Source organism: Peromyscus maniculatus, chromosome 21 (genome assembly GCF_049852395.1).
Source record: "Peromyscus maniculatus bairdii isolate BWxNUB_F1_BW_parent chromosome 21, HU_Pman_BW_mat_3.1, whole genome shotgun sequence".
Taxonomy (NCBI): Eukaryota; Metazoa; Chordata; class Mammalia; order Rodentia; family Cricetidae; genus Peromyscus; species Peromyscus maniculatus.
In genome coordinates this window covers 33431825-33458583 of record NC_134872.1, presented here as the reverse complement: position 1 = coordinate 33458583, position 26759 = coordinate 33431825, and the positions used below count along the sequence as shown (strand labels likewise).

Genomic DNA, 26759 nt, shown 5'->3' with positions numbered 1-26759 from the left:
ACACATATATATGTGCGTGCGTGCACATATACACACACACTCTACCTACTGAGTTCATTTAGTGATGCTTTTGTATACTTGTGTTTAGGACTGACCATTTGGGATTGAATAACCTATCAGGGGCTTGTCCCTGGAAAAATACTGACCTGTCTGCCTGTCTATCTCCCCTCTCTGCTCTCCCCTCCCCATCCCTAGCAGCCACTGATTGCTAATAGGGATGGGGCCTTGCCCCATCCACATTGGCATATTGACTGGTAGTATGGTTAGGCAATCTTGTTTAGCAATAATATTGAAATTTCCTGGGTGCAGTTTCCCTGTCCTGTCTAGAAGATGCTATCTTACTTTAGGGGTTCTGGTCCTCTCTGGCTTACGGTCTTTCCACTCTCTCACTCTTCTCTGAGGGGTAAGTGCCGGGGTTGTATTATAATTGTATCAGTTGGGGTTGTTTACCCCTGGGCGGCTTATTTTCTACATTTTAACCAGTTCTGGATCTCTGTAATGGTCTTGTATCTGCTGCAAAAAAGCTTTTTTGAGGAGAGGTGAGAGGTACACTCATCAGACTGGGCTGGTACATAGACTGGGAGACCCCAGGCAGCCGTGGAGAGTGGGGACGCCTGGGTAGGGAACACTTTTAGTTTTGCAAGACACCCCAAAGAGGGTAGCAGGACAATTCAACAACTCTAAAACTGGATCTTATTTTTTAAAAGCAAAATCTAATTTTGTGTTATATTTTAACTGAAAAGTAACATTTTTACTTATTTTTGTGTTTTGTAATTTAATTTTCTGAACAATGTGAATATCGTCTGAGAAATTTATCATTAAGTAATTTTGTCATTTTCATAGTACCCTTACACAAACTAAGAAGGTTATGATATTAGCCAATGTAATTTATTGGACCACCTTCATATATTGTTTTTGCTGTTGACTGAAGCATTATTCAGCATATGACTAAGTACAGTTACCATGGGGGGGGAGGGTTCTAAATCACGACTGATACCAAGATCTCACGTAAAATGGCTATGTAATTTTTATATAGATTGTACATCTTTCCCAAATGCTTTAAATTAATCTCTGTTCACTTACCAACTTTATATAACATAAAAGTCCTTTACATATTTATTATGATGCATTAAAAGAATAATGAAAGGGGAAAAAGTATGCAATTTAAATATAGACATGATTTCTTTAGAATGGTAGTTGAATCCCTAAAATGCAGAGAATTGGCTGGATTGCTATTTTTAGTTTTTATGAATTTTACATTTTAGTTTAATTCCTTTTTTGAAAATATCTTTAATGTTTTTAAATGATATAGACGTACCTGATAAAGCCCCAGACCTGCATTTTTGATTCAGTTAAAAGAATGTCTTCTTTTGTTTGAGGTCGGGTCTCATATTTCAGGCTGGCCTCACATTCACCCTGTAGCCAAGGATGACATTAAACTTGTGCTCATCCTTCCTCTCCTTTCAAGCCTGGGATTACAAGCACACACCATGTGTGAGGCAAGCATTCTAACCAAGAGAGCTACATCCCAGCCCAGAAGGATACGTTATTGCCCTTGTAGGGAAAGGAGATTCAGTATAGGGACCTTATGACTGCTGTTCTGTGGTTCTATCTTACGATAACCTAGGAAGCATCTGAGAAATGAAGTGTTGGCACTTGTTTCAGATAATGTGGGTATTTCTTCATTTTCCTGAAGATTAAGCATCATGCACACATGCAAAATGGAAGATGTTCCCACTTGAACTTTAGACTAATAGTCTTTCTTTCCTTATGTAGGCCTGTCTCAGCTGTAGGTACTTTTTCAAAACCCCTAATTCTAGGCAGGACTGAGGGATATCTTTTTGTTCACTGTGAATATATGTTGTTACCATTGGTTAATAAATAAACTGCTTTGGCCTATGGCAAGGCAGCTTAGAGGCAGATGGGAAATCCAAGGAGAGAGAAAAGAGGGAGAAAGGTAGAGTCTAGGGAGACGCCAGCACCACCAGGGGAAGCAAGATGTGAAAATACCCATAAGCCACGAATGGGTTAAATTATAAGAGCTAGCAAGCAAGAAGCCTACCATAGGCCATACAGTTTGTAAGTAATACAAGCCTCTGTGTTTGCTTGGGTGCAAGCAGCTCCAGGACTGCAGGTAGGAGAGATTCTTCCCAACCTCAGGGCCGGACAGGACCGGAGAAACCTTCCGACTACAAGGCATCTCCTTTTTTAAGTATATGATTTTAAAAACTATTTTTTTTATTTTTATGTATGACTGTTTTGCCTGCATGCCTGCATAAACATGTGCACCAGCTGTATGCCTGGTGTCTGTGGAGGAGAGAAGAGGGCATAAGATCCCTTAGAACTGGAGTTAAAGATGGTTGTAAGTACTGGGTGCTGGGAACTGAACCCAGGTCCTCTGCAAGAGCAACAAGTGCTTTTAACAACCACTGAGCCGTCTCTCCTAGCCCGAGGCTCCTATTTTCTGTCATTTGCTTGTTTGGGACATGTATAAACAGTCATACAGCATTCAGCTTTTTGTCACTGCCTTCTTTCACTTAGCATAATTGTTTCAAGATTTGCTCACTTTGTAACAGTATCTTCATTCCTCTGTGTTACTGCTTTTCTACTGTTGGGATGGACGACATTTTTTTTTTAACTTATCAGTTGATGGGCATTTGGACCATTTTTGTCCATTGTGAATACAGCTGCTGTGAGCAGTATGGTGTGAGCAGTATGATACATTTTTGTATCAACATTCTTTTTGTTTCTTCTAGATATTTACTTATATCATTACTATACCAAAGTCCTGAAGATTTGCCCTCCTGTTTTGATTTATGGGTTTTATGGTTTTAGCTCTTACATTTAAGTTGTGAAACAAGGTGTTCAGCTTTTACATGTGGATATTTAGTTAACCCAGCATCGTTTGTTGTAAGGAATTGTTTCACCCATTGAATTCTTTCGTCATTTTACTAAAAATCCACTATATATATATATATATATATATATATATATATATATATATATATATATATATATATGAAGGTTTTTATATCTGAACCCTCAGTTCTGTTCCATTGTCTATATTTTTATTCTGTTGCCAGTGCAAGTCTGTTTTGATTGTTGTAGATTTGTAGTGCATTTTAAATTGGAAAATGTAGACATTCTTTTCCTCCCTCCCCCTAAGATAATTTGGGTTATTGTGTACATCTTGAATCTGTGTATGAAATTTTAGGAGTAGTTTATTGCTTTCTGTATAACAGCCACCTAGGGTTGTGGTTTGGAACTTGCTAGACCAGTTAGGGGACTGTAGCTTCTTGAAGGTTAAATTCTGACCTATGACAGAAACATGTTTGGCTTGCTTACATTTTTAGTATCTCTTAGTAGTGTTTTGTAGTTTCCACAGTCTTTGCATGGTGCTTGGTAAGCTTATTTCTTTGCCTTAATTTCTTTTTTAAAAAATCCCATGAATAGAATTATTTTGTTTTCTTTTTGTATTCTTCAAGTATGTGAGTTGATTTTTTTTTCTACAAAGTGTCTATTTTGTAAATTGATCTTAAATCTGCAGTATTGCTGAGATGATTTACTGAGTCTTCAGGTTGATTTCTTAGCATTTTTGTTGTACCATCTTCAGGAAATACATAAAGCTTTATTTATTTATTTTCTATCTGAATCCTTTTGCTTTCTTTTTCTTATCTACTTTTTCTAGTTGAACTTGGGATGTGAGTGCAGACACTCCCATCTTGTGCTGGAACTTAGGAGAAAGTGTTCATTGTTTTATGGTTATGTAGGAAGCTAGCCATAAGGATTTTGTAGGTACTTTATCACATTTGGCAAGTTATTTCCCATACCTAGTTGTTGAATCTTTTTGTTGTTAACACGATGAATATTGCTTAACACTTTTTCTGTGACCATATGTTGTCTTTTATTCTATTAATCCACCTAGTATATCATGCTAATTAATATTCAGATATTAAATAACCTCTGTATTCATGAGATAATTCCACTCCATCAGTTTGCTTAATTTTATGTATTTATGGATTTGTTTTTTGAGCATTTTGCTGAGGATTTTCAAGTCTGATACCAATTTATAGCTCTTTGGGTTTTGGGTCTGTTTTTTGAGACTGTGTCACTGTGTAGCTCAAGGAGACTTTGAACTTCTGATCCACGTGTGTCAGCCTCCCCAGTGGTAGATTATAGGTGAGTACCAACATGTCCATGTTAACTGATTACCTTTTGATGTTCATGGAACTTAGTAGCCTTTTGAAAGGAGGAAAATCACTCTACAGTTTCATTGTTCTATCTAAAGAATAAATGTTTTCTAAAAGCATGACAGTGAGGAACCAGTAGAGAAGCATCCAAATCTGTGTGAGCTAACAGGCATCTAAATATATCACTGTGGTCTGCAGAGATGGCTAGAGAAATAGCAAAGAGATGCTGTACCAGCCCCTGTGGCCTTTAAGCCAGTGTCTCTTTGGACTTTAAAATTGTTCTGTTCAGCTTATTTTAGTTTTACTTAATCAACCAGAGAGTCTATCTGTGGGTGGGGGTTAAACATTTTCATACTGTATTAAAAGTGAATTATCTTTTTTGGAGTTGCTTATTCATTGCTTAAATGTTTACTTTGAATATTAGTTTGAGAAATTAAAACTGTTTTGTGAGTGATAAATTGTTATGCTGTAGACATGGCCTGTAACTTCATTTAGTTACCTAGTTAAAAGTTCAGGCTCACTATAATTTTCACATGGGTAAATTAAGTGACATTGAGACTGTTATTTTATATATTTACTTAGAAGTTGTTTTTCCATATTACTTTGCCAATGCTAAAATGGCAAGAACTCCAAACATTATGTTATATATTTAGGCAAATATATTTAAGACTTAAAAAAAACTTTGTATGGAATAATGTATCATAAAATGTTTTTGTTGAGGTGTCAATGACAGATACACATTTGAAGATCATTTAGCCTGTTGTCTTAGTAACCTTTAGCTTTAGTCAAGTAAGCAGTGAAATCATGAATTACCGTGGAAACATCCTTTTGTTTTTAATAGACTTTTAAAATGGAGTTGGATTTCTGGGAGGAATATGAACGCACAGCATGTAGAATCTTGTTGTTATATTGGTTTCACCTTTGTGACAAACCTGTGAGAGTTGAAGCAATACAGGAAGCTGTAGAACCTGGGCTGAGGGACTTCCTTGCAGCGTCTCCTGCTCTGTGATGTTTAACAGGTCAAGTCACATTGACTCCCTCATCACAGAATAAGCAGCATGCGCATAAGACCGTGTTACTGTTCTCATAACTATCTGTAGTGAGGAATACAGTATACTGCAGCTGGAACCATTACCTAATGCCCCAAATGCCTTCCCCAGGCTTGTGTTTGGCAGAACCACCTGAGATACGTTGAGTACAGTGATTTACCGTGATTGATTGAAAGGGGAGATTGCCTGGTGTCCTGTAGGATGATGTGGCTTACCTAGCTCCATATCCAAAAGCCCACATGGAAGTGAGTGTTTGCTGTTTCCTTGATATCAGTGACATAACTCTGCCGGGCTAGGCTGTGCTGCACGTGATTGATCAGCTTCACTGATTCTCACAGTTTATTACAATTAACTCTTGGCCTTTTATTAATTTTAGTGGATTCCCTTTGGCGTTTTAGAACGAGATGTAAAAGCAAAAGCAGACAGTGACAACCAACTCTTCTTGTCAAAGCATTACAGTTATCTACTCAATATGGTTTCTGTTTTTCTTTTTTTAAAAAGGCTTGGAGATATATATATATATATATATATATATATATATATACTGAAAGGGAGACAGAATAGGTGATGAGCTGTATTTGGCAAATTCCACATGGAAACTGCTTAGGTATTTCCAAAGTCAAAAACAGTTTATCAAAATTAAAAAAAAAAAATATTTTAAGCAGCCATTGCATTTGCTGTTATGTATTTAGACATTATAGTGTTTTTCTCTAATGTGTGTATTTCTAATCTATTAATTTAGAGTACATACTGTAGATCTCCCTTTTTCACTAAGATCAGGAGTTTAATGTTTCACAGAAGCAAGTCTTCCAGGTAAGGAGAGGAACCACCACACACCGAAAACCTGTGTGTGCGATGCTGTCGGGAGCCCGAGCCACTGTCACATTTCATCTCCACAAACAGCCCCGGGATGTCCTCAGTTGTGGAGGACTCCGGCTCAGCGGCCTTTCTCTGAAGCCTGTACAGTTTCAGATTAGTGTTTGGGGTTCATAGTTTCTGAAATCAATTGCTGTCTCGTTTCGTGGAGCATCGTGAGTTCAGTGTTGGCCAACAGTGCCTCAGGACTCCCCTTCCTATTCTGGGACTCCGGGCGGTGGCTGGCAGTGCGTGTTTGCCCCTGTTGTGAACGGACAGGCCTTGCTCTCTGTTTCTTGCTGTCCCTTTTCCCATCAAATGTCTGACTGTGTATCCAACTCTACCTGCTCCCTGTTAGCTTAGCTTTTGGCATAACTGAATTTGTCAGGAATGTGAATTACAACAGAGAGCAATTGATTTTTAGTTTACAAAGTTACCTTAGAGAATTGAGTTTGAGTAGAAATCTGGCTTCACTGAATGTCACATATAAAATTTCTGTGTGAAAATTATATTCAGCTAATATTCCTCACTAGTGTTTTCTGTAAGATATTTAGAGGGTACTAAATGTGTTAGCAAAAATAAAAAGAAATTTGATGGATGAGTTTGTTTAAATACAAATAGTTCTTGATGCTATTGCTATTAACTTTAGAATTCTATCACCTGGAAGAGGTGCTATTTTTAAGGCTACAGTAATATATGTCTGGAATTTCTTAGTAATCACTTTCTATATCTGAGTATGCTGGTAAAGCCTGTAATCCCAGATTTGGGAGAGGGAACCAAAGGGATTAGGAGTTCCAGGTCCTTAGGAACTCCTGCTCAGAAGCTGGAGCAGGAGAAGACCAAATACTGGAAGACAGTGGTGTGTGTGGTATTGTCCTGGCTGTCCTAGAACTCACTGTGTAGACCACATGCTACTGCCATGTGTTGATGGATGTGTGAGATGATTTGTGTCTACAACAGTTCATGACTGTTAGCAGGAGTCTGTCAGGTAGAACAGGGAGCTGAGTGGGTTGTCTAGTGGGAAGGGGTTAGAAAAAAGGGATCTCTGTGGGCTGTGAAAGCTGTGAGGAGCTAACAACACAGGAGTGTGGGATGGCACATGACAGCGCAGGTTCAGTTTCCTGAGCCCAGGGCACACGGATGGCCAGGTGAATGGTGGGAGCAGATCTGCACGCAGAGCAGACATGAGTACCACTGACTACTACTGACTGCCAGTCTGCAAAGTCTCAGTGAGTCTCTTAATCTCTCATCCCCATTTGAAAACTGTTGTATGACAGGTATGCCCTGAAACTATATTTCCTTCTGACTAAACACATGGTAGTCATAAATTTTAGGTTGGAGACATTCATTGACTTAATATTAACTATGGTAAATATAGACGTGTGCTCATATTTACTAATGCCTTTATTTGGGAATTAAAAGTTAAGTTCTATATTACTGTAGAATTTCAGGAAGAAAGCCAGCAAACTGATGTATAACACTGCTGAAGTCTACCAATTACTTTTTAATTGGTATTATAGACCTCATTCTAAAACCAGAATGTTTTATTCTCCTCAGTGTGAATGTGCTGTATGAAGTTTCTCTAATTGATTTGCTGTGCCCATTCCATTTGATGTATCATTTTTCACAATATTTCATAATTTGTGCTCACTTCTAATGAACAGAGTCGTTAGGACAGGCATGTCTAAGTGCAACTGACAGCTAACATTAGGTGCCAGATGCAGTTTGTAAAGCTATGTAGAACTGTGGAGAACAGTTTAAATAAATTAGCACCTGTACATTAGTCTCACTTGCTGGTAATTTATAAGCGAATCAGTAGAGATGACATTTAGGTAAGTCATTGATCAAGTTAACAGCTGCAAACCCCCTGCCCAGCTGGGATACCTAATTAATAGAGATTGCATTGCTGACCTGGTGCTTCTCCTGGGCTGAGGCTGCAGTCCATTTAGACTTTAGACGGAAGCCCAAGAATATAGTCAGAATGCCTTCATTTTAAGAAACTGTTGAATTGCCAATATTATAGTTAAAACAAAAATTACATTTTAAAAAAGAGATACTAATATTTGCTAATGTTGTTAACTTTATCATGTGACTTAAGTTTTTGCAGTTTATAATCTTTGTCTCTTTAGTCAGCCCTTTTGTGTGAGAGTCAGATTAGGTGTCCATGTCATACTGCAGTGTATGTACTAAGTGTTTAAAGGGTGTACTTCAGCTGTGTGGGTGGGTGGGTGTGGGTGTGTGCGCTCACACACAGCAGTCATTGAACGTAAACTTTATGTGTAACAATTTTTAACATGTGACATTTAAAACATCAAAGAATTTTCCAGGTTAAATTCATGAATTCCGGGACTTTGTGTAAGAACTGTTAAACTAGTGCCCACAAGAAAACCCCTTCTGTTTTTCTGTTCCTGAAGCTAACATTTTCTTTGGATGGATTAGTCCTGGACTGGAAGAGAAGGTTTGTGTTCCTTCAGGTGTATGTACTTACATGTGGGAGTTGGTTGAATACAGTATATTTAATACAGACCATGCCCAGAGTCCGGTTCTTACACAAGAAACAATCTCTTAAAACACACTTGCCGAGTCAGAAACAGGCATTTGGCCAGCAGTGTCATTTGAAGCTTCTCGAAGAATCATTAGCACAGTTCCTACTGACAGTTTTCTTTTTGTGGAAGGTACAATTGTTATTTCCTAGTTTCATTATTTTCAGTGCAGATTGCTTAGGAAGAGAATTATGAAATTCTGCTTAATTCTGTTGTAGTTGGTGCAGTTGACCCAAATCACAATTTGGAAGTGAAGCACCCCATTTTAAAGGTACTCTGTCCTGACTGCCCATTCCCAGCAGCACCGGGGAGTCAAAGGGCAGTGGGAGTCAACAGGCAGACTCCCCGTCAGCAGCACGTCACCCTGTCACTTTCCTCCTGTGGGCTTCTGGCTGCCAGACTTCACCTATCACATACTGAAATTTTACGTTATTTATTATGCCAATATAGATGTTTTGGAGGAACATAATCTTTACCCAAATTAGAAATTTTATTTGACATAGCTTTCTATCCTCAACCAGTTTTGTTATTTATCCTGTGTAATAATTATTTTATTTGAAATACTGCCTGGGTGTGTTGGTGGACACAGGTGGTACCATCTGGAAGGTTAGGTATTTCTGAGTGTAAGTAATTATCTTCAGTGTAGCTTGCTTAGAAAGATAATTATGATGTTTTGGGATGCTGGGCGGTGGTGGCACACGCCTTTTAAGCCCAGCATTCGGGAGGCAGAGCCAGGTGGATCTCTGTGAGTTCGAGGCCAGCCTGGGCTACAGAGCGAGATCCAGGACTGACACCAAAACTGCACAGAGAAACCCTGTCTTGAAAAAGAAGGAGGAGGAGGAAGAGGAGGAGGAGGAAGAAGGAAGAAGGAGGAGAAGGAGGAGAAAAGGAGGAGGAGGAGGAGGAGGAGGAGGAGGAGGAGGAGGGGAGGAGGAGGAGGAGGAGGAGGAGGAGGAGGAGGAGGAGATGTGGTCTGCTGGAGGAAGTGTGTCACTGGAGACAGGCTGTGAGAGTGTAAAAACTCACACTATTCAAGTCTCCCTGTGCTTTGTGTTTACCTCATCTTCCTGCTCTAGTGCCTGCCACTTGCTGCCACATTTCCCTGCTGTGACAGACCTTATCCCTTTGGAACCATAAGCCAAATAAGCTCCTTCTTCTATAAGTTGTCTTGTTGGTTGTGTTGAAGCAGTTGCAGGATTGAAATGATAGACTGGACAGAAATCTCTGGAAAGGGGGCTATTACAGGAAGTGGATGGATATGTCTACGGACAGGGTTGGATTTGAGGACTGAGAATTATATATTTATTGGCCTAGATGTCACCATAATTTGTACAGTCTAATTTAGATGGCTCGTTCATATTAGTTTGCTTAACAAATGTGACAAAGGGTTAAGGAACCCTTTGTGATAGCTGCAAGTCATGTTGTTTCATTGTTTTTTTGTTTTTTGTTTTCTAGACAGGGTTTCTCTTTGTAACCACCCTGGCTGTCCTAGATCTCACTCAGTAGATCAGGCTGGCCTCAAACTCAGAAATCCTCCTGCCTCTGCCTCCGGAGTGCTGGGATTAAAGGCGTGCACTACCACTGCCTGGTTTTAATCTGTTTTATACATCAGCTCCTATATCTGACACCATAGATTCCTGTCTCCTGACAGGATGAAGTTGGAGGCTATATCTTATTCCTCTTCTTAAACTGCCAAGTGCCTAGAGTCAGTTTGGGCTAAATATTTGTTAAATAAAATTTTGTTTCTTTGGGAAATTTTGTTAATTTTACTGCTAAATACCTGTATGCCTTTAAAGCCAGAAAAGAAGTAAATCTGTAATCTGAGGGAACTGGAAGAGCAAATTCCAGAATTCCATCTCAGGTTTCAGTTCTGACTCAAGGTATTTTTAGACTGTGTATTGTTACTTAACTGGGGAGTCATCTGTAAAATAGAGCTAATAAATACATGACTTATTCTTTCAACTAACATGAAGAATAATGTAGTTTCTATAAACTGAAAATGTTGTGTTTATATAACATTTACCGAGTGCCCATTAGCACTGCCTTTTACAGTATTTGTTCTAACCCCACAGCCAGCAGTCAGATCACTAGAGTGGTGGGGAAGCACACAGTTCTGTGCTCTTCTGTCTCCGTCCTGCCCCTTTCTCGGCGGTGGAATGAAGTCAGGTTTTCCTGTTTGTAACACCTAGTGTTCTGCCCCAAACACACCGGAGACCATTCAACACAACACTAATGCAAAATCTTGTTCTTATTTAGTCATTGTTTTAAAAACGCATCACTAGACAACTGTGTGCTAACTGGGAGTTAAGTGAATCCATAAAGCAGCAAAATTATTTTTTCAGTAAAGCCAGTGAGTCCTTTGTTTGCTTCAGAATTTGTGAAAAAAAAAAAAAATCTGCATCGAATGCCCATAGGAGATGAATGGAAGTAATAGGTTAGGTCATGTCAGCACTACCCCATGCATACTAAACAGATGCAGGCAGCATGCTGAGAACCTGGCTTGTCTGTTGGAATAGAGTCTCACTTGATTTACACACAACTGGCGTGTTTTATTTACTGTGCTCTCCCATTCCATTTTTATCCATTCCCTTCCTTTTTTATTTTTTAACTAGATTATAACACTGGGTTTCTCTCTTTAAGTTAGATCACCTTTCGATTGAATTTCAGAATATTTCCAGCAGGTTCTTTGTTCACTTGTTTTTGTATTTGAAGAGGTTGTTTCTACATCCTAGCCATCGTTGCAGTAATTTTCTTGTTTTTTTCTAAACACTCTCTACCAGTTAACTTTCTCATGATTTTTCCAAGGCTTACCATGCTTGAGAAATATAGAAGTGTGGATTCTTACGTTTGCATTTCCCCTTTAGGATTATTCAGTGATCACAGGAGTTAGTCAGTTTCATGCTAGAAAGTGAGGCCAGTCATAGCCTGATGCTCATTGGAGGACGAATGGCTTGGCAGCTGACAGGCGTATGTTGTATGGTTGTGTTCTTACAACCTGGACCTTGCCACGATGCCGACGACCTTGGAGTTGCTTTGTAGACGAGGCCTGGCAGATGTTATAGGCTGGAGATGGCCTTCAGACAGGTGGGTGTGGGAGAAAGTCAGTATTATTTTAAAGTTTTTGACTTTTTTTTACTACCTTTTAACTTTGAAATGTTTCAAATTTCCATGAAATTTGAATGCTTATTGAATACATGCTCTTCACATAGATAAATCTGACAATGTTTTCCACATTTCCTTTGCCTCTGCGTAGAATAATTTTGACTGGTCCATCGAAAATCAGGTGTCACAAGCTTAACTCCTGAACATATCATTAAATGCCTAAATATATACCCTTCATGCCATCATCACCCACAGTACAACTGTCACTTCTAATAGAACGATTCTATAATGTCCTTTATGGAAATGGTCTCTGTTTGGATTTTCCAGATTGCCCCTAGTTATTTAGTATTTCAGATTCTAGACCACCTGCTCAGTTGTTGTGCACTCTGGAGATGTGCTTGCTTCCTCCTGATCAGATTTAGAGCGGATGAAAGCAGTCCTCAGCTTCACCCTTACAGCTTCACCCTGGGAGGTACATAGTTTCCCCCACTGATGATGCGACTGTCCTTTGCCTTCTCCGTAGTCCCCCTGGACTACTGAGATCCCTTGCCCTTTGTCCCTAGCAGGCAGTCTAGAGGCATGGTGGTTTGAATAAGATGTCCCTCTTAGTCTCTGGCATTTGAATGCTTGGTGCCCAGTTGGTGGCACTGTTTGGGAGGCTTCGGTCTGGCCTTGTTGGAGGAAGTATGTCACTGGAGGTGGACTTCGAGCATTTGAAGACTTACGCCATTGCTGGTTTGATCATTTCCTGCTTGTGGGTTAGACAGGAGCTCTGAGCTGCTGCTTCAGTTGCCAGGCCTGACTGCTGCCATGCTTGCACACAAGGTGCTGATGAACTCTAACTCCTCTGGAACGGTGAGCCTTTGTCATGGTGCTTGTCAGAGCAACGGAAAAGTAGCTAACATAGGAGGAGGGTGAAACTTGAGTCTGAGTTTTCTGCCCCTAACGGCGTGTCACCCTTGTGATCCTTGTGATGCTTGCCTGAATGCTGACTGACTGTGCCGTCTCTTCTGCTTTTCTACTTGGTACTGTTCTGTGGAGCGGCTTTCTTGTTTCCCGGCCCCTCACTCCAGTGTGTGTATGTACACCCACTTACCAAGTGTGCTGTAGGGTATTGTCATTCTTTTTGATGTTCAGATTGTCCTGGGGCAGGGGTGTTGTGTGTGTGAATTTGTCCAAGCACTGGTGTAAATGGGGATGAGCCAGGAGGGCTCAAAGGCCTGTGGGAGGGGAGAGCGCTGCAGTGGCCCTTGGCTAAGCAAGGGCAGTCATGTTCCTTGTGAAGACTTGTTTGAAAAGAAATACTTTACAAACTCACCAGGACCAGAGTAGATCAGAGGAGAGTGCATATTCAGTGTGATTGAGGGCCCATGTTCAGTCCTCAGGACTGTAGGGTAAATTCAAGCATTACCTAAAAACACCGAGCGAGCCATGGTGGATGCACTGGTTTGAGGGAGAACTGCCCCCCAGATTCGTGTGTTGAGAGCGCTATCCCATCTGAGTGCTGTTTAAGGAGATGGTAAGACTCTTAGAGGCTTGGGCCTGCTAGAAAAAGTAGGTCCTGTAGGGCGTGCCAGAGAAGTGCAAGCCTTTCCCCAGCCCTTCATTTGTTTCTCTCTGCTTCCTGGCCACCAGGAGGTAAAAGTCTCTGCCATATTTTCCCAACAGATATGCTGCGTTGGCTCAAACCAAAGCCATGCATCCGGCCCAGCTTACTGCAATGATGAACCAAGATAAATCTGTCCTTTAAACTGTTTCTCCCCAGTGTGTCACAGTGAATGAAACACAAGCCTGCTTGTTGCTGTGTTCCCCCTGGCCTGGGGTTGGAATGCTTCCCTGCGCACAGTGCCACAGGGTTTGTGAAGGAGCACCTCTAGTTTGATGAGACACTTGAAAGTTGTCGATGGCCAGTTAATAATTACAGGGCTTGTTGTTGTTTTTCTTTGGGGATGTATACTTAGTAAGTGTGCTTTGCCATTTGAACTGACATGATACATAGGAAACTCTAGTTCAGTATCTGATATACAATAAGCATCTTGGTTGTAAATTGAACATATTTTTATAACAGTTGTTAATTAACCTTTGTATGTATTTTCAGAGAGCTATTGCTTACCTTTTTCCAAGCGGTTTGTTTGAGAAGCAAGCCAGGCCACTAATGAAGGTAATCCTCAGTACTTGTTAAAGAATATCTTTTATGTGTTACAGAGGTTGCCTAATAACATTTTACATTTATTTTACAGCATCCTGAACAGATTTTTCCAAAACAAAGAGGTAAGGTTGCTCAAGACTGAGATGGTTCATTTTGTTTTTTCCTTTACTGTAGTTTTGGGTTACACATCAGTTTTGTCACAGTAGATGTGAAATAGGTCACAAGCATTCTCTATAATAATGAATGGATAGAGTTTGCAGATTTGGTGTAGGACATGAAAGTTAGATCAAGTTAAGCCTTGTGTCTTCATTAACGTCAGGTTAACTACTTGCATTCTGCATTCCTCTAGGCGTCCATGAGGAAGAGGTTGTGAGTGTAGGTCTATGGGTGACTCATTCAACTCTTGTTTGTGTGAAGTCTGTTTCTCTTCCTTTAGAGACATAAGTTTACTGAATATGGAGTTTAATCCTTTCTGTTCTTTTTAAATACCTTTTAATGTGTGTGTGTGTGTGTGTGTGTGTGTGTGTGTGTGTGTGTGTGTGTGTATGTACTAATAGGCATGTACACGTGGAAGTCAGAAGACAACTTAGAGTAATTGGATCTCTGCTTGCACCATGTGGGTCCCAGGGCTCAAACTCGGGTCATCAGACTCGGTGCCAAGTGTGTTTACTCACTGAGCGTCTCTCTCTCTCTCTCTCTGACCCTCTCCTCTCTTTACTCACTGAGCATCTCTCTCTCTCTCTCTGACCCTCTCCTCTCTTTACTCACTGAGCGTCTCTCTCAGACCGTCTCTTCACTCTGATGTAACTTTTATTTTGGATTTGGTGTAATTATTTGAAATCTCTTTCTAAATGTGTCCCATGTTTCCTATTCTCAATTCTTAGATATGATGGATTATAACATACAAACCATTTGTCTCAAAATAGCTTTTGGGAAAAAATGAATGCATGCTGTATACAAGTACACACCAAGTTTGTAGATACAGTGTCATTTCTGATCCAATCATCTGTATGGGTGGGGTAACTTGTACCTAGTTTCTTTTCTGTTAAATGTTTGGAATAGCAGCAATTTATTCTTCCCTTTTTCACTGACTTCTCTTTGCTCCAACTCTGAAGACTTCCCACCAGTTCCTCTCCATTCTCTTAGTTCCCTTAGTATATCTCTATGAGTTATGTCTCTTCTGTCCTCTGAGGTTCCTTCAAATCATACCACTTTCTCAGTATTATGTGCTCATTATTATTAGCAGCTGGGATGTGACACCACAGCTTCAGGCTACCCTTGCAAAATGTCTGTGTATGATTTTGAAAATGATGCCAGTATTGCTAGAATCATCGGACTTTGTAGCTAAGTGTATTTAACAGTGCTCCTTCAGAAATAGCAGTTCTGCTTTCTGCTCTCAATTTTATTGTAGTTTTTATAGCATAAATCAGTTTGTAGTATCGAGAAAAGTAACAATGAACTTTAGATTTAGAGGGATTATGGCACTTGTACTGTACTACCACTTGGTTTATTGAAAGACAGAAGCTTCTAGATTGAGTTATCATAAAACACCTTGTCCTGGAAAGTGGTAAAAATATTGGGGAAAATGAAGCTACATACCAAGTTGATGACAGAGCCAAGAAGGAGCACCAGTGGCCTGGAATTGGAGGAAGCTGGGGAATGCTTCAGTGAGACGAGAAAGTTAATTTGTATTGATAAAACCTGTTGTCCAGTAAGTGGATTTGATGACCTTGAGCCTTTCTGTACCAAACACTTAGCACTGACAGGTTGGAAAGCGGGACTGTTAGCTAAGGCTAAAGAATTCAAATATTGCATCATGACACAAACCCAAAGAATATGTTTTCTATGCTGATGACTACCGGATAGTAATAGAATTAATTATGCGTGGTGAAGTGAAACATTGAGAAAAAAATGAAGTCCCAAGAGTAGAAGTTATATTAGTTAGAGTTTCTGACTTAAAATCAATAGAACTGTATCACTGTTGGGTTAAAGAATCAAATTTGAAATTTCACACTGTTTGGAAGTATTTGACAGTTCCTATCAAGTTCTGTGCAATATAGTCATTATATCATGCAGACACAAACACACGTCATTAGTAATTGAGAAAGACAAAGTAAAAGACAAATTAAATTGATGAGCATAAATGGCAGATTTAAAAGTGGCTGTAACACAGAATCACCTTTGAGAAGGCTGATAAAGTCAGTCAGGGAATAATTTTTTTTTTTTTTGGTTTTTTCGAGACAGGGTTTCTCTGTGTAGCTTTGCGCCTTTCCTGGAACTCACTCGGTAGTCCAGGCTGGCCTCGAACTCACAATGATCCACCTGGCTCTGCCTCCCAAGTGCTGGGATTAAAGGCATGTACCACCACCGCCCGGCCAGAGAATAATATTTATACATATTTGCTTTTTATTATTATTATTACCTTTTTTTTTTTTTTGGTTGAATTGAGCCTTGGATCTCCTCCTGTATGCCAGGCAGACAAATCCTTTACCACGAAGCTGTGTTTGCCCAGTATTAACACTTTCAAATGGAGATGTTCAGAGGCTGCTGTGAGGACATAGCTAGCTATGTTCTTATGATCTGAATATAAGACAGGAACTTCATGCTAATTTGAAAACTCTTCCAAGTAACAACAGGAGCATTTATTGAGCTTCCAAGTAGGAAGGCCCAGTTCTGAGTGCTTCATGTTTTATCTTGAAACTTTCACAGCAGCTTTTTCTTTTTTTTTTTTTTTTTTTTTTTTTTTTTTTGTTGTTGTTGTTGTTGTTGTTTTGTTTTTGGTTTGGTTTGGTTTGGTTTTTCGAGACAGGGTTTCTCTGTGTAGCTTTGCGCCTTTCCTGGAACTCACTTGGTAGCCCAGGCTGGCCTTGAACTCACAGAGATCCACCTGCCTCTGCCTCCCGAGTGCTGGGATTAAAGGCGTGCGCCACCACCGCCCGGCTCACAGCAGCTTTTTAAAGCACAAACTATTTTTCTTCCCATTTTTAATTTCAAGGATACCCAGACAGGAAGTGGCTGGGCATGTAGTTTGGTCCAGCTAGGGATGACTCATGGTACAAATGTGTGACCACCACACTCTTAGACACGGAGCTTGAAGAGTAATTTAATTGCCACAGTTACCTCAGTCAGGAAAATCTGGGTAGACTAAAAGCCAGGCAGACACAGATCATCAAGTGTACTGAGAAAGTACTGGCCCAGCAGTGGGCCAGTCAGTGAGTTCTAGTCTGCCTTGAAGTAACAGATAGCTTGTTAGTATATATATAGTTGTAGACAAAAAAAAACTAAAAACAAACCAAAAAAACCACAAAGGCGTCTAGATTCACTTGCAAACTCACAATAATTATGAAATTTGGACAAGAATTGCATAAAAAGTAACTAAAGCTCCCCTGCCATTATTCCCACCCCTGGGGGAACAGGGTCTTACTTTATAGCTCTAGCTAACATGGAACTTGCTATGTAGACCAGGCTAGCCTCAAACTCAGAGACTACTCATTTGCCTCTGCCTCCTGAGTACACAAGTACAGCATTTTAAGAGACTACTGGGGCCTGGAGAGATGGCTCAGTGGTTAAGATCACTGGCTGTTCTTCCAGAGGTCCTGAGTTTAATTCCCAGCAACCACATGGTGGTTCACAACGATCTGTAGTGAGATCTGGTGCCCTCTTCTGGCCTGCAGGCAGAATACTGTATACATAATAAATAAATCAATTTTTTTAAAAGACTGCCAGAGAGCATTTTTCTTAGAACTTTAAGTCTTGCTTAACATTAGTGTATTAGTGTAATTCTTTTTTGATTCAAGGAGAAAACATTTACATAGAGAAAACAATTAACAAAATGGAGCCTTTTATTTTTGGTAAAAAGGTTTCAACTAGAAATGTAAAGAAGCCTTCTTGTTTGAGTAGGACTTTGCATGAGAAAACAGAAACATCAAATCTTTAAATGTGTCATTAAATCCCATTGCATTCAGAAATAGCATACATCAATTTTCAGTAGTTATTTGGAAGCCTTAACCATTATAATTTAAAAGAAACACGTAGGAATGGGTGTTTATGCAGCTCAGTTGTAGAGTGCTTGTCTGGCATGTATGAGGTCCCATCCCCAGCACCATATACACAATATCTATATAAAGAGTATAGGTCAAAACCAAATACATAGGGAAATTAATGGCACACAGGACCTCGTGACAAATTCAAGGCCATGGGAGACAAAGCTATGACTGTAGATCAGTGATGGAGCACATCTAGCCTGTGCAAGGCCCTGGGCCCAATCCTCAGCACTGCAGAACAAGCAACAGGATACCAGGAAATTCAATTACTATTCATAGATTGTGGTTGCCTGCTAAGAGAAACTGATACAATGTAAATGAAAAACCATATTAGAGCATTACTGGAAAGTTATTATTTGGGTGTCTGAGTTCACATTAAAATTGAATTCTGAAATTTTTAAATCATGTCTTTAATAAAAGTGCTTATGTCATAGAAGCGTTAAAGGGTGAAATGTGAAATCACATGGAAATATTTGAGGCTCTTCCCACCCAGTGATGTCATAGTAGCCCAAACCACACACTTTGGATTGGGTGTGATACTAACTGGTCTTGCTGATATAGCACATGAATTGCCTGCCACCTTTCTTTCTGAGGAGACACAAAACATCTTAAAAATACTGACTCCAACTATATTAATACATGTTTGCATGTGTGTATAGACATGATTAAATTTATGTGTTTTTTAAATCCATTTTAAAGAATATTGACAGATAGATGTATTCAGATAACGAAATGTGGGTTGAGACACTAGCAAATTGCATGTCAAATTCCAGAGCCAAACCTGGTGGCTCACCTCTATTATCCCAGAACTCAGAATGGATTGTCCAGAGTTTGAGGTCATCCTAGGCTACAGAAAAAAGCACTATATTAACTTCGACCCTCTGCCCCTTAAGGGAAAAAAAAAGGAAAAGAAAAAAGAAATAAAAGACAGTTCTCTCAAGAACAGTAGACAGACAGTATAGCTAGCAATATTTTATGAGTCTGAGTGTACCTGTGTGTGTGTATGTGTACCACATCAATGCAGTACCTTGGAGGCCAGAAGAGGGCATCAGATCCCCGGAACTAGAGTTACAGTTAAGAGCTGTCATGTGGATGCTGGGAACCAAATCCTGCAAAAGCAGCAATGTCCTTAACCACCAAGGCATCTCTAGCCCCAGCCATCAAAATGACAGTCACAAAAAACAACAGGAAAGACAAAAATAATAAATTGTTTTCAAAATAAAAACTTCCCTTTGACAAAAAGACACCAAAAAAATTTGAACTATAAGGACTTGGTTTCTAAAATAAATTAACCCCCCCCCCAAAAAAAAAAGGCTCAATGGAAAAATAAAGATGGAATATCTGCAGCTTGTATATGAAAAAAATAAATGTAGCCAGTAAACATTTTAAAATATCTAAGACCATAAATGATGCCCTATAAAAACAATAATGAGACTTTTTATTCAGCTTAAAAAGTAGGAAGTATAAGTATTATAAAACAATTATTAGAAACAATTTAATTATTATAAAGTTCCTGAATAAACTGTCATCATCATACAGGTGTTAAAAATATTGTGAAGTTGGGCTGGAAAAAACAACTAGAAAATGCTGTAATGTATAGTGTAACTACAATAGAATGTTTATATGTATATAAAATAGAATGTTTATATGTTTATATGTATGTTTATTAAAAAAAGCAGTCAAATTGTGTGATGGTGCATTCAGGATATCAAGGTCAGGGCCAGCCTACATTATATGGTGAGCTGCCGGCTTCACTATATAGTGAGACCCTGCTTAATGCCAAAATGAGTAGAGCCACATGGAGGAAGCAGAGAATGGGTTCCCACAATTTGTTCTCTGACTTCTATACTACACAATGATGTTCCCCAAAATAAGTAATTATTTGTAATTTTTGTAAAAGCAAATGCAAACCACAATGACAAATAAATAGGCAAATGCTGTTCTTTCCTGCAAGTGTACATATGTGAATGCACAAAAGAGTCTGGAACTGTTAACTCTTACCTTGCCTCCAGCCAAGGAATCCTTACTTTTAATCTTTAGGAGAGTAGTATGTTACTTGTATAATTGAACTTACCTATGTTGAAATCTATGACAGGAAACCAGATGGGAGGGGCCTGTATCAACAGCTACAGACTGTGCTTAGAATTACATGAACATGGACAAGATTTTCATAGAAAATTAAGCTAAAGACCTTAAATGAAAACCTGGCTAGCAAAAAAGAAGGAAAGAAAGATAATAGCCCAAAGTTTCTCTTTTCTTTTTCCCTCCCCAGCTGGAGAGTGAGCCACACCCTCCTGGAGCTTAGCAAAGCGCTGGGTCCCTGTAGCCCAGCTATCTGCTTGCTGGTTGCCTAGACTGGTTTTTGAATTGCAGGTCTATCCTGTTAGGCCCAGTTCCATCTTCATAAATCACTAAATGATCATGCTTAGTAGATATCTAGGCAAATTGTTATTAAGTTTAAAGGTGCTAAGAAGTAGTGGGAGGTTTTTTATAAGGAATCATGAGGATGGTTCACTAATTATTGGAGTAGAGAGCTCTGATGAGCAAGCTTGTGATGGTAGTATAGAACAGAAAGACAAAGAACAGCCAATGTCAGTCTAGTTTATAGGCCAGAGTTTATGAATTTGAAGCTTTTCAAATTTTGGTACCTTTAAGAACAGAATGTACTTTAAAATTAATTATTAAGTTCTGATGCATGCTATGGTATAATAAGATTTGCAGTATATCAAAGTACATAATGGTTCATCTTAAAATTTATGACACTATAGATTCAATTAATCAAGTTTGTTTATGTAAGAGTATATGCATGTGTACATAGCCATTATGAAGTCTGACTGTGAGCACCAATGCACACAGAGCTGTGATTCAAGGTTCTACCCAAATATAACAGTGCTCTTAGCTGACCAGGATGCTTGTCTGATTGCATTGTCTTCAGTTACGTTCTGACTGAGTACATGAACAGTACAGTGATGATCATTACATGGTGCAGGTTCAAGTCCTAGGTAATGTGGAAGCCCCGGAGCTTCTGGAAATGGCATTGGAAAGTATTTAAATCATTTGTAATTCATTGGCTTGTAAGAACGTTGCTTTTCTAGCCCTGCGGTAGTAGCACACACCTTTATTTAATCCTTTACTCAAGAGGCAGAGGCAGGTGGAGCTCTGTAAGTTTGAGGCCAGCCTGGGCTACACAGAGAAACCCTGACTTTAAAAAAAAAAAAAGCTGGGCTGTGGTGGCACATACCTTTAATCCCAGCACTCAGGTAAGGAGGCAGAGCCAGGCAGATCTCTGTGAGTCGAGGCCCGCCTAGTCTACAGAATGAGATCCAGGACAGGCACCAAAACTACACAGAGAAACCCTGTCTTTTAAAAAAAAAAAAAAAAAGTACATGGCTTTTCTTTTCAGTCTAAACTCAGCTAAGACTTTTTCAACACTCATTCAATGTTGATTCTCCATTTTCAGTGTATTCACAGTCTGATACTAGTGATACTAGTTATCTTCAGAGAGAAAAACAGCCTGCATTTATAGGTATCCCAAGAGAAAAAATGTTTACTGTTTAAAAACAGACTTCATAAGCACAAATTGTAGATCCACTGGATACCCGAATATGAAAGTGATTAGAATTCCAGGAGAAAATACAGGAAAACAAATTTAGCCCATACTTTAAAGTATGTTTTCTTGTGGAGATAGAGGTTGCTCCAGAAGGATAAAGAAGCCTGTTTTTACAAGGCCTTGTGGCCCTTCAGAGACCCTCAACTCACAGCGGTTGTACAGTGTATCTGCAGTAAGAACATGCCATGAGGAACCAACCAGACAAGCAGGCTAAAACTATCTAAAGACGTTCCTTGGTGGGTCCAGTAGTGAAACCAGGGCTGCGAACATTGCCTGAAGTACCAGATCCACTGTATGATCCAGTCTGTAAACTCTTGCTGTAAAGGACACTGTAAATTAAAGTAACAGGGAGTAGCAGACAGGAGAACATAGTTTATACTATGTCGTAAACCTAGAATGTAATTTTTCCTTGTTTTCTCTTGAGACAGTTTCCCTGTGCAGTTTAGGCTGGCCCCAAAACTCCTGTTCCTCCTTTCTGTGCTCCGAGGTGCCAGGACTACACACGTGCACCACCACACTCACCTAAGAATAGAGGCCTTAACCCCGAGGGATCACTCCAGACCGTTCAGAAGGAGCTTGGCAGAGTAGGCGGAAGAGTAGGAGTTCGTGTTTCAGTTGGTTCGGTGGTTATTTAAGTGAGGAACTGTGTATTTCAGAAGGAATCAGGTGTAGCTCTTCCTGGGGCCCCTCCTGTCTGTGCTGTTTTAAACTCTCAGAGGTAGATTCTGATGGGCTTGGGGTGAATGCTGTGGCAAGCAGGCTCTCCAGTGCAGATGAGGTGCGCTGGGCCCGCTTCGATTCTCCGAGTGCACTCACTGACTTACTGACTGCCAAAAATGAAGGTCCGACTTGAAAAATGTAGGACCTGGATATTTTTGTTCTAGCAGAATGATTTAGATTGTCTTATGAGATTTTATTTAAAACAAATGAAATAGATCTTCATAATAGAATATTATATTAAATACAGACATTGTTTTATGCTAATTGATATGAAATATCCTAAGCATTTACATATTAAACATGCTAAATACATGAATTTTAAATGTGAAAACTTTTGATATTTTAGATACTTTTGATACGCTAATATGAATCACAGATGTGTCCCATGCTATAGTTAGACTCAGTTTGGTTGATCTCTGAATGGTTTTGTTTTCCTTAGCAATCCAGTGGGGAGAAGATGGCCGTCCATTTCATTTTCTCTTCTATACTGGCAAACAGTCATACTATTCATTAATGCATGTAAGTATATTCATTTATAAGCTGTAGACTATATTGCATGTAAGTATATTCATTTATATACTGGAGACTTCTTAGCGTCAGAACTATATCATGATGGACAGAGGAGGGCTTGTTGAGGTCAGATGAAAGGCCTCCTGTGCTGTCTGCTGTTGCATCAGAATGTTTATCCAGAAAATGCTCTTGCACACAGCTCAGGTTCTCTCAGTAATCCTCATGTGTGCAGTTTGAAGGTGGGCAAGGAGGGCCAGGTACTGTGTGCTGTCCGATTGTGAGGTTTTATTCCCCCCTCCAGACATTCTGTTATTAAAGTTCGGCCTTCCAATAGTTACTGCAGTGTGTGAGAGAGAATCCAGGCCACAACAACAGGCCAAGAGTGAGGTCCTACTGTGCTTTGGCTTTGGAGTATACTGGGAAGGTTTTGTCTTGCTGCCTTCAATCAAAGAGAGCTGTTTGATAGTGTGTGAATTTGAGGGCGGTCCCCAAACTGCTGTGAGAACGAAAAGTTGGATGCCACTATCCATTTTGACAGACAGACCCATTTTATTTTTAGAACGTAGTGTGTGTTTTATCCCTAATGTGATTTTTAAAGCTGTAGAAATATTTATGGGGCTTCCCCATCCACAGTCAGAGGCTGGAGTCCGCACGCATTCCGCTGCCTTTAGACATATCTGCTGTTTATTTGTGCTTCACAAACCCAAAGGACAAAATCCCCAGTTGTCAGGTACATTTATTTCTTAGGGAAAAAAAGAAAACCTTCTTTTCGCTTTTTGTTGACCTTGGGCAAATGAGCTTCTTGCCCTGGCAGAAATGAAATGAATGACAAATGTAGAGTGTGTCTTTGCTGAGTAATGGGGCTGTGCTCCAGCTTCCACGGAGGCTCCCGCGCACAGCCCGCGGCTGCCCGAGGACCCCTGCTGCTCATTTAAATAGGTATGTCAAATCTGCCTCCAAACGCCGCTGGTTTGATCTGTGGTAATATTTGTGAAGGTTCCATATGGACTTGAGCCCCCTGCAGTGCTAAGAAATAATGTACAACGCTTCATGGTGCAGACGCAAATTTTCCCTGAAAAGGGATGCAGTGCTGCGTCTTAGCTGTCGGAGGGGATGATGGAGCTGACGCGCTAGGCCTGTCAACTTGTTACACGGATGGGTTGCACGCAGCGAAGCTGTGGAAAATCTGTGCCTTTTAACTTTTCTACTTAATCACGGTTGTAGCATTGCCTTTAGACTGTATGCTACATTAATTCTCTTCCTGCCTTCTGCCTTCATCCCAAGTTTCACGGGAGAAAGTAAAGCGCGCAGGTCTTACAGAGGAGCCTTATCAACCAGCTGTCATCTGACAAGCCATTTGCATTTGTTTGGGCTGAAATGGAGCAACCCAAGGGCAAGATATTTTGTTGCATTCCATCATAATGAAGAAATTACACATTGTGTAAGAGGCCTGGCTTGACTTTTAGTTTGCTTGTGTGCTTTAAAAGGTATTGCTCCAGAAACTGATGTGTTAGAATTTTACCATCCTCTGACTGAAGCGTCAAATTATATTTGACTAATAAATGCTCTTCCCCTGGATTGGGCTGGGCTTTGTTGCACATAGGAGAGTCTTTTTACATTTCAGTTAACTCAGGAAATCCTAAATGCTTGTCCCTCACATCAGCATCACTTATGGCAAATGCCATTAATTACGGCTGCAGTCACACCCGTGCCGTCTCTTAAAGCACACAAATGACTGGCTTCTGAGAGCTCGGACTTTGAAGTCTCAGAGAGGAAGTGTGCACTGCTCGGCCCGCAGAAGCACTTTCATGCTGGAGTGAGCACTGCACATAAAGTCCAACTGTGAAACTGACCACTTTGCAGCCTCTCTCTTCTTTGTTCTGCGCTGTCATCCTGGAATGGGGTGCCCTCCCTCTGCCCCGGGCAGCACCAGGAGCACCCTTGGAGACTGGCAGACTGCAAAGCCTTAGGAATAAGCTTTGTGGCCACCATTTGATTTTGTCGATACAATTTTCTCTCAGGATGACAGGGAAAAGACACTCAGCCAAACAGCCTTTCCCATATCTGTGACCAGCTATAATTGTTCGAGGCAGGGCAGTCCATGGTCAGGCTTTTTGACAAGGAAACAGATCTCATGCCTGTGTGCAGCTGTGTGAGGAGACCTTTCTGAGCTCCATTAACCTTTCTTACTGTCTGTAATTGTGCCGAGTCTTTTAGTATGGGTGGCTGTTTGCATAGTAAGTACACATACCATTCTATGACTAGTCAGAGATAGCCCCAGTTAAGAACAGCATGTAAGAAGAAGGTAGGCATGGTAAGACACACCTTTAATCTCAACACTCAGAAGGCAGAGGCAGGTGGATCTCTGAATTTGAAGCCAGCCCAGTCTACATAGTGATTTCCAGGCCAGCCAGAGCTACATAGAAAGACCCTGCCTTTAAAAAAAAAGCAGTATACAGCTAGACGTGACACATACATGTAACCTCAGCACTTGCAGGGCAGAGGCAAGAGGATTGCTGCAAGTTCAAGGCCAGCCTGGCCGGCACAGTGAATTCCAGACCAGGAGAGAAATTTAGCAAGAACCTGTCTTTGAGATAAAATGACAATGAAAAGAAACATGTAGGTTCTTTGTTCTGATCAGGAAATGAATCATGATGGGGACATGTAAATGAAGGAAATCTTGCTGGTCTGTGGTGTGCTCCCACTTTGTATCACACTCTAAGGGTTCATTTGTAGGTCAGCAGGGCCCCCAATTTTACAGTGGACATAGGGTCTCGTGTGTCTTCAGGATCCTGGGAAAACCAGTAAAAACCCAGTTAGCAAGATGTACATGTGTATTGAAGAGCTGTAAACCGTCCAGACACCACAACTTAAACAATGAAAAGGGTTTCAGGAAGTAGGAGTCTGCCTGGGGCTTTGTAGAGTGGCACTGCCTAGCCGAAAGGAACTGGCTAGGTACTTGGCAGCATTGGCTGGACCTGCTCTCTGGACTGAGGGTCTCCATTCCCTCAACAGCTGTTTAACCAGTAGGACTTGGATACTTCTCCAGCATGAGAAGCTGTAGCCTAGGTTTCAAGAACAGAGGAAAGAGAGAGAATAAAATAAATTTCCTAAAAACAGTAAACAAGGGTGTAGGTGAGAGAAGAAGTTAAGGATGTTATATGTGTCTGTTGAAAAAGAAGTAGGGGTGTGGCTCTGTGGCAAGCCACCTACCTAGTAAGTGTGAGGCTCTGGACTCTGTCCCTAGCACTGGGAAATCAAAATTGCCATAGAGCAGATATGCAAGCTGTGGCTGGCCTGGTGAGACGCTGTATGCAACAGCTCAGTGAGATGGCTAGAGGGCTGGCCTAGGAGTGTGGGCTGCTGTGGCCTGAGCAGTGGGAGCCTGCCCAGGATGGCTATCTGGGTGGCAGTGGTGGACTGTGTTCATGGAATTCACTTACTAGAAGTGACTTGAAAATTACTGGTTTTCTTTCACCTATACTATTTAAAATATTACCTATAATAACTTAAAAAGAGGATGTTTCTTTGGCACAGTTTTGGGAATTTCAGTCAGTAGTAAATTGGCCCCTATTCTGGGCGTGTGTGAAAAGGCTGCTCATCTTGCAGTAGGGAAATGAAAGATAAAGGAGACCAGGGGCCATAGATCCTTTCAGAATCATGTTTCCCATGACCAGAGGATGTTGTATGGGTCCCAGCTTCCTATATGTGTCTCTTCTCAATAGCATCCCCTGGACACAGAGCCTTCATAATGGGCCTTGGATTGTAGGGGACAACACTACCCAGACTGTAGCAAAAGTCATTTACAGCTCACTATGAGAGGTGGTTTTCTGACTTTTACATGGGGACCTGTCTTAGAGTTTCTATTACTGTGAAGAGATAACATGACCTTGGCAGCTTTCATAAAGGAAAACATTTCACTGGGGCTGGCTTACAGCTTAGGAGGTTTAGTCCATTATTGTCATGGTGAGAACAATGGCAGCATGGA

At 40.5% G+C, this 26759-nt stretch overlaps 1 protein-coding gene across 1 annotated transcript in view; it reads left to right on the top strand.

The window, feature by feature from the left end:
* Mrps9 (mitochondrial ribosomal protein S9) overlaps positions 1-26759 on the top strand; it is a 53452-nt gene that overhangs the window by 13701 nt on the left and 12992 nt on the right. Inside the window, exons 3-5 of the mRNA XM_076557336.1 lie at positions 13838-13900; positions 13980-14010; positions 22701-22780. Of these exons, the coding sequence (XP_076413451.1) occupies positions 13838-13900; positions 13980-14010; positions 22701-22780 (174 nt within the window). The remainder of the gene's footprint in view (positions 1-13837; positions 13901-13979; positions 14011-22700; positions 22781-26759) is intronic.